Genomic DNA, 12,641 nt, shown 5'->3' with positions numbered 1-12,641 from the left:
GGAAGCAACCTAGATGCCCATCAGCAGATGAATGGATAAGGAAGCTGTGGTACATATACACCATGGAATATTACTCAGCTATTAAAAAGAATTCATTTGAATCAGTTCTAATGAGATGGATGAAACTGGAGCCCATTATACAGAGTGAAGTAAGCCAGAAAGATAAAGAACATTACAGCATACTAACACATATATATGGGATTTAGAAAGATGGTAATGATAACCCTATATGCAAAACAGAAAAAGAGACACAGAAGTACAGAACAGACTTTTGGACTCTGTGGGAGAAGGCGAGGGTGGAATGTTTTGAGAGAACAGCATTGAAACATGTATATTATCTATGGTGAAACAGATCACCAGCCCAGGTTGGATGCATGAGACAAGTGCTCGGGCCTGGTGCACTGGGAAGACCCAGAGGGATCAGGTAGAGAGGGAGGTGGGAGCGGGTTTCGGGATGGGGAATACATGTAACTCCATGGCTGATTCATGTCAATGTATGACAAAACCCACTACAATATTGTAAAGTAATTAGCCTCCAACTAATAAAAATAAATGGAAAAAAAAAAAAGAACTGGGGTCGCAAAGAATTGGACAGGACTGAGTGACTCACACTTTCACTTTCGTTTCAAGCTCAGGCGAACTGCCCCTCTGTGGTGCCAGCTAGCCAGCTGCCAACGCCTGAAAGCCACGGGTGCAGGTCACTGGAAGAGGAAGGCCCCACGTAGTTCCAGTGCCCCGTCAACCTGTGGGCCTGCTCTTCCCTGGGAGGAGGAAGGCTGACGGGCAGCCAGGGTCAGGAGCAACTCCACCACACGGCTCATTTCATGACTGAAGCACAGAGGCTGTGTGTGTGTGATGCAAGGGGGACGGGGGTGTCCCCACTGCGGGGCCTCAAAACCCAAGCAGGTACATGATCCAACCCCGGCTGAGTTGGGTGGACACTTGGTGGGGCCTCCAAGGTGTCTTAGGAAGGGGCTTCTACAGAGAGCACCATGGAAGGGGCTTCCACGGAGCAGCCTGGCTGGGCTGGAGGGATGAGTCTCCCGGAGGAGGCAGGATGTGACCCGCAATTCTAGGAACAGACAGGGCACAGTCAGCGGGAACAGCTGGAGCAGCGCCCACCACAGGAGGCACAGAGCTGGGGGTGAACGGGAGATGGAAGACTGAGCGGCTCACTCTTTCTGGAAAGGTCAGCTGAGTGCAGTCCCAAATGCCAGGCCGCCCCAGCGACGTAAGACCGAAATGAAAGCCCAGCTCATCACTTCAGTGCTGAGGGCTCAGCCCGCCTCTGAGCTCCTCCAACACTGCCAGTTGCCAGCATGTCTGTGTTCACGGACAAGCCTCTGAACGAAGCCATCGTGGCCGGCTTGGGCCAAGGCACCGCAGGAGACCGTGGACTGGCAACGTCACCGTCATGTCGGCCAAGCCCGCCTCTCACAGGCTTACTGTGCGGGAGGCCCTTCTTCCCACGCAGGAGGCACTCCACGTGCACTAGCTCACTGTCGTAGCTCCGCCACATTACAGGCGAGGAAACTGAGACACCAAGAGCCTGAGGCCGTGTGGCCAGAAGGCAGCAGAGCAGGGGTGTCCACCCCACAGAGTGTGTGCTAGTCACTCAGTCTTATCCGACTCTTGGCGACCCCACGGACTGCAGCCTGCCAGGCTCCTCTGTCCACGGAATTCTGGCAAGAATACTAGAGCAGGTTGCCATTCCCTTCCCCAGGGGATCTTCCCGACCCAGGGATCAAACACGGGTCTCCCACATCACAGGCAGGTTCTTTACGGTCTGAGCCACCAGGGAAGCCCCCACCCCAGGTGGGCTGGACCCCCAAACTCAGACTTGTCCTCACCACTCCTTGCTGCCTTCCTCTCTTGAAGCTGCATCTGGAGGGGAAGGTGGGGTCTGGACACGGAGGGGGCCCCTCCCAGCCAGGAGCGGGGGCTGAGGGGCAGCCTGGAGGGGTGGTCAGGGAGGGCCAGAACCCGGGTCTGGCGTTCCTGTCGGTTGCCACGTCAGCCAACCCTGACTCTCACAGGCTTCCTGTGCAGGTACGCCCACCTTCTCATCCACACCCACAGGGCTAGCCAGGACACCCATCACCATCTCCTCGGGCCTGAAGACCTGAGCCAACAGCAGTGAGGTGCCACATGGCATCCGGCAGATGGTGGCCCCCGAGGGGGCTCCAAGGGGGCTTTCTCGCACCCTCAAGCCCCTCCCCCTGCACAGGGAGGGGTCTTTGGATGGCTGTGCTTCTCCTCCCTGCCCCTACATCATGGTGCCTTAGCATCTTAGATTTTTTTGGGGGGGGGCAGGGGCACACCATGCAGCCTGTGGGATCTTAGTTCCCTGACCAGGGCCTGAACCTGTGACCCTGCAGTGAAAGTGCAGAGTCTTAACCACTGGACCACCAAGGAAGTCCCTCACCTTGAATATTTTGAGCTGCAGGAATCTGAGACACAGAAGGGGCTGCAAGGACTCCCTGACCTCCTCCGAAGCAGGTCGTAAGACCCTGAGGTAAGACTCACCTTCCCTTTACCTGGGGGAAAGGAGCATCCTTATGTCCTAGATGGGGGGAGCTGAACCACCCCCACTAGCAGGCTTTGCTACATCTCCCGTCATCTACTGCCATCCTTCTATCACATTCTCCCAGGACTCTCCACTGCTTATCACACCTAGCAGGAGGCATCACCATTTCTTTACATTTTCATTTCCTCATGAAGGCTCCTGGGTCACATAAAACTTATATGAAATACTTATTGAATCTCAGAATGCTCTTCTCCTGTTAACCTGTCTTTGGTTACAGAGCCCCAGCCGAGAACTTAAAAGGACACAGGGGAAAAGCTAATTCTCCTCCCCTACCACTGATTCACAGGCTAAAGATTATCCCAGCACCTGGGACCTGGGGGCAGGGGCGGGGCAAGTTTGCGTGTTTGTCATCGTGCTCCTGACACCATCACGCCTGGCACCTGCTGGCAAACAGCAGGCACTCAACCCAGTTATTTAACTGGGTTTTGATGGTAAGGAAACCGCAGAGGGGAGAAATCCATGTTGGCTGCCCATCTTTTCTTTCTGCTCTTTTCTTAAAAACATACAGTATTAAAACTCATGTTGGGGACTTCCCTGATGGTCCAGTGGTTAAGAATCCGCCTTCCCGGCTATACGCCAATACAACATAAAATTTTTTTCTTTTTTAAAAAGAAAAGATCTGGGGAGTTCATTAAGGAGAAGAAGAAAAAAAAAAAAAGAATCCACCCTGGCTTCCAGCGCAGGGGATGCGAGTTCGATCCCTGGTCAGGGAACGAAGACCCTGGCCACCGCTACAAAGACCCAGCACAGCCAAAAATAAAAAATAAACAAGTACATAAAAAATCATGTTGAATGATGGTGAAACAACAAAAATGTCTCTGACTGCTTAGAGGCTGGTTTCGTTTTCTGCATTTAAAAAGGAAAGGAAGCACACTTCTCTTTTACAGCAAGGAAAACTTTCTCTCATATGAGGCTCTAGGAGGATTTGCTTTCACTCTGTCACTGGGCAGGGTCACTAAATGAAGACTTTAAAGATAGAACGGGGACTTCCCTGGCGGTCCAGTGGTTAAGACTGCATTTCAGACACACGGATGCAGGGGGTCAGGGAACTAAGAGCCCCCATGCCCCAAGGGGAGAAAGAAATCTGACTTGGCCCCTCAACTAGGAAAGAGGGTGTGGAAAAGCTGAGAGTGCCATGCACCCCTCGTGATAATACCCTGTGACCACCACGCTGGGGACCTAAAGGCGGTCCCGCCCTCCCTGCCCAGCGTGACAACTCTGCACAGGGATGAGGGCTACCGTTCAGACTGTCATCGGTGGCTTCTGAGGGAGGCTCCTCCTGGGGCCCAGGCTCGCTCCTTCTCAGGGAGGATGAGAGCTCGTCGTCCCCCGCGGTCGAGGGTGCTGACTCCGGAAAGGCACCAGGGATGGAAAGCGACACCGTGTGGGAGGCAGACGTGTGCATCTGTGGGGAGCGAGTTCTCAAGCCGGCACCGCGAAGGGTCCCATCTGCTGACCGTGAGGTTGACAGCCATGAAGTGGGGAAGGGCTTTGAGCTGGGAAGATCCTTGATAGGCCGTGAAAGGGCCCTCGGTGGAGTTGGGATTTCATCCTACGTGGGTGGAAACAAAAGAAGGGAAATTAACCAAACATATGCTAAGTCCTGATCAAGCGACATTGGGGTTGGTGGACAGTGTGAGACCTCATGATGACCGTTAACCGCTCTCTGCCCCTTTCTCCCTTCTCCCCTCATCTATGGAAGTTGAGGGGCAACATTTAGGCAAGAGAATCCTGGGATTAGAAATACTCAGAAGTATTGCTTGGCTTTCAAATCGTGTCTGACTCTTTGCAAGCCCAGGGACTGTAGCCTACTGGCCTCCTCAGTCAAATGGGATTTCCCAGGCAAGAATGCTGGAGTGGGTTGCCACTTCCTTCTCCAGGGGATCTTCCTGACCCAGGGATTGAACCCACGATGCCTGCTTGACTGGAGAAAGAAATGGTGACCCACTCTAGTATTCTTGCCTGGGAAATCCCATGGACAGAGTGGCTTGGTGGGCGACAGTCCACAGGGATTGCAAAGAGTCAGACAAACTTAGTCACAAGAGTGACTAAGCAAAATTGGCCAAAGTACCTCTTCTGTAATTTCCCTTAATAACAAGTGTTGGTGGAGATGTGGAGAAATTGGGACCCTCATACACTGCTGATGGGTATGTAAAACAGTGCAGCCACTGTGGGAAACAGTTTGTCTGTTCCTCAATTAAGTACACACAGACTTACTATAGGACACAACAGCTCTGCTCCTAGGAAAAACCCAAAGAATTGAAAACTGGGACTCAAACAGATACTTGTAACACTATTCACAATTGCCAAAAGGTGGAAACATCCCAGATGTCCATCAGTGGATGAGTGGATAAACACAATGTGGTCCACCCACAAATGGAACATTACTCAGCCATAAAAAGGAATGAAGCATTGATGCATGCTACAACGTGAGTGAACCCCAAAAGCATCATGCTAAGGGAAAGAAACTGGACACAAAAGGTCACAGGTTGTATGATTCCACTGGAGAAATGTCCAGAACAGGCAAACCCACGGAGACAGAAAGCAGATTAGTGGTTATTAGGGTCTGGAAGACAGGGAAACAGGGAGTGATTACTTGGTGCACGTGTCCATGCTAAATCACTTCAGTCATGTCAACTCTTTGTGACCCTATGGACTGTAGCCCACCAGGCTCCTCTGTCCACAACATTCTCCAGGCAGGAATACTGGAGTGGGTTGCCCTGCCCTCCTCCAGGGTATCTTCCCGACCCAGGGATCAAACCTGCATCTCCTGTGACTCCTGCATTGTAGGCAGATTCTTTACCACTGAGCCAACAGGGAAGACTGATAGTAATCAGTAACGTTTACTTTTGGGAGGATGGAAATGTTTTGGAATGAAACAGGTGGCAGTTATACAACATTGTTGAATGTACTAAATGCCACTGAATTGTTCATTTTTAATAGGTTAATTTTAGGTTATAGGAATTGCACCTCAATTTAAAAAAAAAAAAAAATGGAAATGGAGCCTTCCCAAGTTAGTGATTCCCATATGGTACAACCAGCAAGCGGGCGTAGGTCACCAATGGCAGTGATCACGGCTGGGGTCGGATCAGTCATACAAAGTGCCGTCCTGTGGGGTATACAGTTACCAGCTCCACATAGTGCAAAACTACCTGACATGTCCGAAATCCAATCCCTTACAGAGCAGACCAGGAGTGGGTCCCCGTGATTGGCTGAAACCCAACCCTTCCTCATCCAACACTCTCTCAAGTAGCTTATGGGTGATGGCGCTCATCAAAAGACTCTAGTGCTATGACATAAAGGTACAAATGCAAAGTTTTAACACAAGTACAAAATATATAAGTGCAAAATGCAGGGATGTCCCTGGTGGTCCAGTGGTTAAGAATCCACCTTGCAATGCAGGGGATGGATGCAGGTTCGATTCCTGGTTGGGGAATTAAGATCCCACATGCCACAGAGTAACTTGTGTTGCCAACTACTGAGCCCAAGAGCTCCGGAGCCGTGTGCTGGAACTAGAGTCCCCGCACCACAAGGGAAGATCCCACATGCCACAACTAAGACCTGATGCAGCCAAATAAATAAAAAATAAAAATGGATAAGTACAGGCAAACCTTACCGAGGCTAGTTTTGTTTGTTCTTTCTCGCTGGCTTTGGTGCTGGTGAAACCCTGATTGGTGGGTGTTTCTTTTTCCCTGGAAGATTCTATCAAGCTCCCTAGCAACTCTTTCATTTCCTCTTCATCACTGTCTGGAGAATCCAGTGTTCTAGGGGGTTGTCTCTCCTTGGGTCTTTGAGCATCCCTCTCCTTCCCAGCCTGGGCTTCCACAGGTATCTTTTCCACCCCTGCTTCTCTCTTCTTTAGAAACCTACTGGCCTTCCCACTCGGCATGTCTGTCTCAGGGACAGGAATTTCAAGGGCCTGTTCCAGGGAGGGTTGTCCTGAGTTCTGTGAAGAAAGGTCAGCTGTCCTCCTGGGGCGAGTTCCCTCTGCTCTGCTAGGGAGCCAGTCCTCGGGTTCTGCTTCTGACGGACCCATCCGCACCTTCCGATTCCTGATCTTGCTCTCTATCTGAGCCAGCTTCGTGAGCGCCGCGTTGGCCCTGACCTTGGAGGCAGTGGTTGACGGTCTATTTGAAGAGCGCCAGGGCTCACTCCCCAGGACAGCATTGTCTTTCGGCAGGAAGTGTTTTCCACCCAGAGTCTGGTTTCTTTTTAAAAATCTGCTGGGACCAGGTGCTATTTTGGTAAGACTTCTACTGATACCAGAGTTCCGCATGTCCTCCATCTTTGAGTCTTCTAAGGAAATATCACTGAGGTCGCCAAAGATGTCACGCACAGGACGGCTGGGTTTTCTTATCGAAGCCATTCTAGGGAGTAAAGACAGAAAACTTAAGAATCAGAACACCTGATGTTCATACTGCCAGTTCAGATCTCTCAACACCTCCTGCCACTTGGGAGAGACCACATCCCCTTTTACCATCTGGCCAGAGCCGCCCCTCCAAGCCTGATGACCATCAGGAAAATAAGACACCTGGGACTTCCCTGGTGGTACAGTGGATAAGAATCCGCCTGCCAGTGCAGGGGACACAGGTTCGATCCCTGGTCCAGGAAGATTCCAGATGCCACAGAGTAACTAAGCCCGAGCACCACAAGTTCTGAAGCCTGTGTGCCCTAGAGTGTGTGTTCCACAAGAGAAGCCACCCCAATGAGAAGCCCATGCACCACAACAAAGAGTAGCCCCCGCTTGCTGCAACTAGAGAAAGCCCTGGAGCAGCAACTAAGACCCAGGGCAGCCAAAAAATAAATGAAAAATATATAAATAAGACACCTGGTATGTTACCACTGAATTACCCTTTAGGGCCAGGTATTAAGTGACACACGCTACATATTAAAGACAAAAGTCAGCGATTCTCAGGCCCCAGAAGGATGCCTGGTACTCCACTCAGAACTGCGGTATCTCATTTAACCCTCACTTGACTCTGTGAGTTGGTTATTGTCATCCCTCTCTCATAGAGGAGAGGAAGGAAATGAAGGCTCCAGCAGGTTAGGTCCTGATCAGTGAGTTGTTATTGTTGTTTAGTTGCTAAGTCGTGTCTGTTTCTTTGAGACCCCATGGACTGCAGCACGCCAGGCTTCCCTGTTCTTCACTGTTACCCAGTTTACTCAAACTCATGTCCATTGAGTCAGTGATGCCATCCAACCATCTCATCCTCTGTCGCCCCCTTCTCCTGCCCTCAATCTTTCCCAGCATCAGGGTCTTTTCCAGTGAGTTGTCTTTTCGCATCAGGTGGTAAAAGTATTAGAGTTTCACCATCAGTTCTTCCAATGAATACTCAGAGTTGATTTCCTTTAAGATTGACTGATTTGATCTCCTTGCAGTCCAAGGGACTTTCAAGAGTCTTCTCTAGCACCACAGTTCAAAAGCATCACCTCTTTGGCACTCAGCCTTCTTTATGGTCCAACTCTCACATCTGTACGTGACTACTGGAAAAACCATAGCTTTGGCTGTATGACCAGTGAGTAGTAGAGCCAAATTCAGAGCTTAGGCTGATTCCAAAGATCTCACTCACCCCCCAGAGTTCTTTACTGTCTCTCCAGCTGCCCCACTTCAACTCCGAGTCAGTCCTACTCCCCAGTTGCACCCCAAGTCCAGTCTCCTCCTTTATCCAATTGTCCTCAGTTCTCTCAAAAAAACAGACCTGTTGAGCTTTTGGCTTTCAGCTCGGAGGAGCCCAAGGTGCAACTTTTGTCGGTCATCCTGAATCCAGGTTCATCTGACACAAGCCGCCTCCACCATGCTGCCTAAGTTTGACCCCAACGAGATCAAAATTGCATACCTGAAGTGCACCAGTGGGGAGGTCCGTGCCACGTCTGCCCTGGCCCCCAAGATCAGCCCCCTGGGTCTGTCTCCAAAAAAGGTCAGTGATGACATCACCAAGGCAACTGGTGATTGGAAGGGTCTGAGGATTATAGTGAAACTGACCATTCAGAACAGACAAGCCCAGATTGAGGTGGCACCTTCTGCTTTTGCCCTGATCATCGAAGCCCTCAAGGAACCACCAAAGGACAGAAAGAAGCAGAAAAACATTAAGCACAGTGGAAACATCACTTTTGATGAGATTGTCGACACTGCCCGGCAGATGTGGCATCGGTCTCTAGCTAGAGAACTTTCTGGAACCATTAAAGCGATCCTGGGGACAGCTCAGTCTGTGGGCTGCGATGTTGATGGCCGCCACCCTTATGACATCATAGATGATATTAACAGTGGTGTGGTGGAGTACCCAGCTAGTTAAGAACGGCAAAGGAAAAAGAAAAAGAAAGGATTATTTGACAACCAAAAAAAGAAAAAAGAGCTGCTGAGAGCCTGCCCTGGTAGTCCAGTGGTTAAGACTCCACACTCCCAATGCAGGAGGCCCGGGATTCAACCCTTGGTCAAGGAACTAAGATCCTGCATGCCACACAGTGAGGCTAAGTAAATAAAAATAGTTTTAAAAAATTGGCTGTACTATTTTTTTAAGTTGTTTTTGAAATTCAGTCTATATGTTTAATGAGCTCCCAAGAAGTCTTATTTTACTTAGTATAAGAACCAGTGCCACCAAAAAAAAAAAAAAAGAACCAGTGCCCTGGGAGCAGGACTAGGGGCTTTGGACAGACAGGCCGCCCTCTCCTCCCATCCTGCACAATATGTCAGCCGTGTGTTGTGCGTGTGTGCTAGTGTACATTTTTCTGGGGAGAAGGGCCTGAGTTTTCATTGTATTCTCAGAGTTCTCGTGTACCCCTGAAAGAATACGAACAATCCATTGAAAGATTTACCAAGGTTTCAAAAGATTTTAAAGACTTGGGGAAAAAATGGCATGGGTGGGTGTCTGCTGCAGGCCCTTTAGTGAGGAAAGTGGCAATGGTCATGAAAATGTGAAATGCACAGAACCATGACCCCACAATTCCACATCTGGGAATTTACCTACAATTACATTCTCAAAGTCACATAGAGATGTCCAAGGAATGTCTTGGCAGCATTATTTGTACTGATCAGAAACACAGGCCCAGTGAGGTCCAGATAACCACAGGCACACAATAGAATATTAGGCAGCCATTAATGGAAGGGGGAAAATCTGTGTGCATAACATCTCCAGCATAATGGTCTGTGAGGCAGAAAAGACGAGCTGTAGAACCATGCCTCAGCTCCATACTGTTTGAATGGTGGGACTTGCCTGGTGGTCCACTGGTTAAGACTTTGTGCTTCCAACGCAGAGGGCACAGGTTCAACCCCTGATCAGAGAACTAAAATCCCACATCCTGAACAGTGGAGCCAAAAAGAAAAAAGAAAAATACTGTTTGAATGTTCTACCAAGACTGTATCTGTTACTTTTATTAAAAAACAAAAAAGTACTGTGAGACCCAAAAAAGCCTTTTCCCCCCTCTCTATCCACTTGGAAAACTACTTTATTAGGATTATCAGAATAAATAGAGGACAGTCAGTTATTTGAATTTCAGATAAACAGCAAATAATTTTTAAAAATTAAGTATGACCCAAATATTTTAAGGTAAAATGTTCTGAACATTTTATACTAAAAAGCATTGTGTTCCAAATATCTTTATATTAAAAAATCATGTTTATCTGAAATTGAAATTCAACTGGGTGTCCCCTATTCTGAGTTGTTAAACTTGGCAACTCTACATCTTATGCACCTTTTAAAGCTGAGTTCAAATATTTTGTGCAAGGCAAAGCATTTAACCCAGTCCCGAAGATTCTGGACAAGAATGAATTATTTTTATTATCTCACTGTCTGTTTCTCTGATGGGTGTGCTTGCTTTCTTATCCCCATCTTAACAATTCATATACTAAGAGTGCCCAACATAGGCCTAACCACAGGGGTCAGTGAATGGAAAACCACACAGAATTCCTAGTGGGAGCGACCCTGGTCAGGTTACTTAACCACTCTGTGCCTCAGTTTGCTCATCTGTAAAAAGGGAATAAGAGGATTCCTGTGTTCCTCACAGGAATCCCATGTTCAGTATGGGGCACGGAATAAGCATACAATAAAATTTAGACAGCTGTCATGATGGTATTGGGGGGGCTTCCCAAGTGGCTCAGTGGTAAAGAATCTGCCTACCAATGCAGGAGATGCAGGTTCAACCCCTGGGTGGGGAAGATTCCTTGGAGAAGGAAATGGCAACCCACTCCAGTATTCTTGCCTGGGAAGTCCTATGGACAAAGGAGCCTGACAGGCTACAGTCCATGGGGTCGGGAAAGAGTCGGACACGACTTAGTAACTAAAGAAAACAATAACAATGACAGTATTTGGACTACCTGCATAACGGGCTAACTTTTAGCTGCAGGGACACGGTGAAGGGGAAGTGGAAAGCGCTGGAACAACATCAACAGCTATCTCTGTGAATATTTTTGTAGTTAAGGCTCCAGGCCATTCCATGCTGGTCAGAGGGCAAGCCTGACCCGCAGGGCAGGTTTTCTGGCATCTAGTTCTTCTGAAAGGTTTAAAATAAATAAACAAACTATTAAAAAAAAAAACTTTTTTTTTTAAGGAGGGGGGAATTTCTCTGGTGGCCTAGTGGTTAGGATTCCAGGGGGTGGGATTCAGTCCCTGATCCAGGAAGTGATATCCTGCAAGCCCCATAGATCAGCCAAAAAAAAAAGAATTAAAAAAAGAAATTAATGTTTAAAAGGGTAAATTTCATGTTATGTACACTTTACCACAACTAAAATAGATAGGTATTTTTTAATTAAAAATTTTTTATTGAAGTATAGTTGATTTACAATATTGTGTTAGCTTCAGAAACATGTATTTTTTTGGTAAAAACACATTGTAAACTCACAATTAAAAATAAACCAATAGGCAAAATATATGAACTGATATTTCACAAAAAAAAATACACAAATGGCCAATAAGCATGTAATAAGATGCTCAACATCATCCATGAGGGGAATTCAAATCAAAGCCACTATGAGATCCCACTTCACACCCACTAGAGAGACCTGTAATCAAAAGTACAGAAATGAACACGTGGTTGGTGAGGATGTGAAGATATTAGATAGAACCTTCATACCCCTTGGAAGAGACTGTAAAACGATGCAACTGCCAACCTGGAAAACACTCTGGTAGGTCCTCAAAAAGTTAAACATAGTTACCATAGGACCCAGGAATTTCAATCCCGTTCAGCCCAAGATAACTGAAATGTAACAGTTCTTATTCATAATACACAAAAACTGGCAACAACCCAAACAGCCATTAACTAGTGAATGGATGAGAACTATTCAGTAATAAAAAAGAACAAATAATGAAGCACACAACATGCACACGTGTCAAACACACCACACTAAGTGAAAATACCATATGATGCAAAAAACCACACACCCTATTATTCCAGTTACAAGGACTGTCCAGAAAAGGCAAATCCACAAACTCACAAAGCCCATCGGTGGTTGCCTGGGACTGCGGGTGGTAGCAGGGATGGAGACATACACTTGGGGTGACCCACAAGTTCGAAAGCTGGATGGCGGTGATGTTTGCACCATTTGGTAAATTTTTAGTAAAATAACGGAATTGTAAGCTTAAAAGGGGTGAATTGTACCGTATGTAGATGAGTTATCAATAAAGCTGTTAAAAAATAAACCAATTTTTGAAAATAGGGGCGCCCCTCAGACCAGCGGGTTGTTCCCTAAGGCCTGGAGCGACCCACATTGGACCATCTCTCCAGTGCGCCTCAGACGGCGAAACTGAGGCTTGAGGCCCCTGAACCGCCCTCCTGCTGCCCGACCTACTCAGCTCCGGAGCGCGGCCCGTTTCCCTCAAATCCTCTCCCGACCCCAGGCATCAAGCCCGGCCGCCGCCCAGCCAACCCCGCCAACCTCCTCCCGCGAAGTCCTTCCGCGGAGGCTGCCGCCGCTCACGGTGGAACACTCGTGCCCGAGGGGACCGTTGCCCTCGGCAACGGCGCCAGGGCGAAAGAGACTACATCTCCCGGGTCACCCCGCGCCCTGAAGACCAATAGCACTCCAGGTCACAATCGCAAGGCATCGTGGGAGTGGTAGTTT

At 48.4% G+C, this 12,641-nt stretch overlaps 2 protein-coding genes across 5 annotated transcripts in view; one reads left to right on the top strand and one right to left on the bottom strand.

The window, feature by feature from the left end:
- Window positions 1-12,559, bottom strand: part of C4H19orf44 (chromosome 4 C19orf44 homolog) — a 21,158-nt gene extending 8,599 nt beyond the window's left edge. Inside the window, exons 1-3 of one of the 4 annotated variants that reach the window (XM_043467207.1) lie at window positions 12,456-12,559; window positions 6,204-6,954; window positions 3,827-4,139 (exon numbers count right to left, since the gene is read on the bottom strand). In XM_043467207.1, the coding sequence (XP_043323142.1) occupies window positions 3,827-4,139; window positions 6,204-6,953 (1,063 nt within the window). In that variant the 5' untranslated portion in view covers window position 6,954; window positions 12,456-12,559. Of the gene's footprint in view, window positions 1-3,826; window positions 4,140-6,203; window positions 6,955-11,961; window positions 12,071-12,368 lie in introns of those variants that run through there. The other 3 variants (XM_043467206.1, XM_043467208.1, XM_043467205.1) reach the window with 3 other exon arrangements.
- On the top strand, window positions 8,383-8,982 carry LOC122440680 (60S ribosomal protein L12-like). Its single transcript, XM_043467214.1, has one exon. It carries the CDS (start codon window positions 8,383-8,385, stop codon window positions 8,878-8,880), a length of 498 nt encoding a protein of 165 aa, XP_043323149.1. The 3' UTR covers window positions 8,881-8,982.
- Window positions 12,560-12,641: the final 82 nt, after the last annotated feature.

The sequence above is a fragment of the Cervus canadensis genome, chromosome 4 (assembly GCF_019320065.1).
Source record: "Cervus canadensis isolate Bull #8, Minnesota chromosome 4, ASM1932006v1, whole genome shotgun sequence".
NCBI classification, from domain to species: Eukaryota; Metazoa; Chordata; class Mammalia; order Artiodactyla; family Cervidae; genus Cervus; species Cervus canadensis.
This window is presented reverse-complemented; position numbering and strand designations above follow the sequence as displayed.

Coding starts and splice junctions, on each gene's coding strand:
- LOC122440680 (XM_043467214.1), top strand. CDS start 8,383: ATGCTGCCTAAGTTTGACCCCAACGAGATCAAAATTGCATACCTGAAG.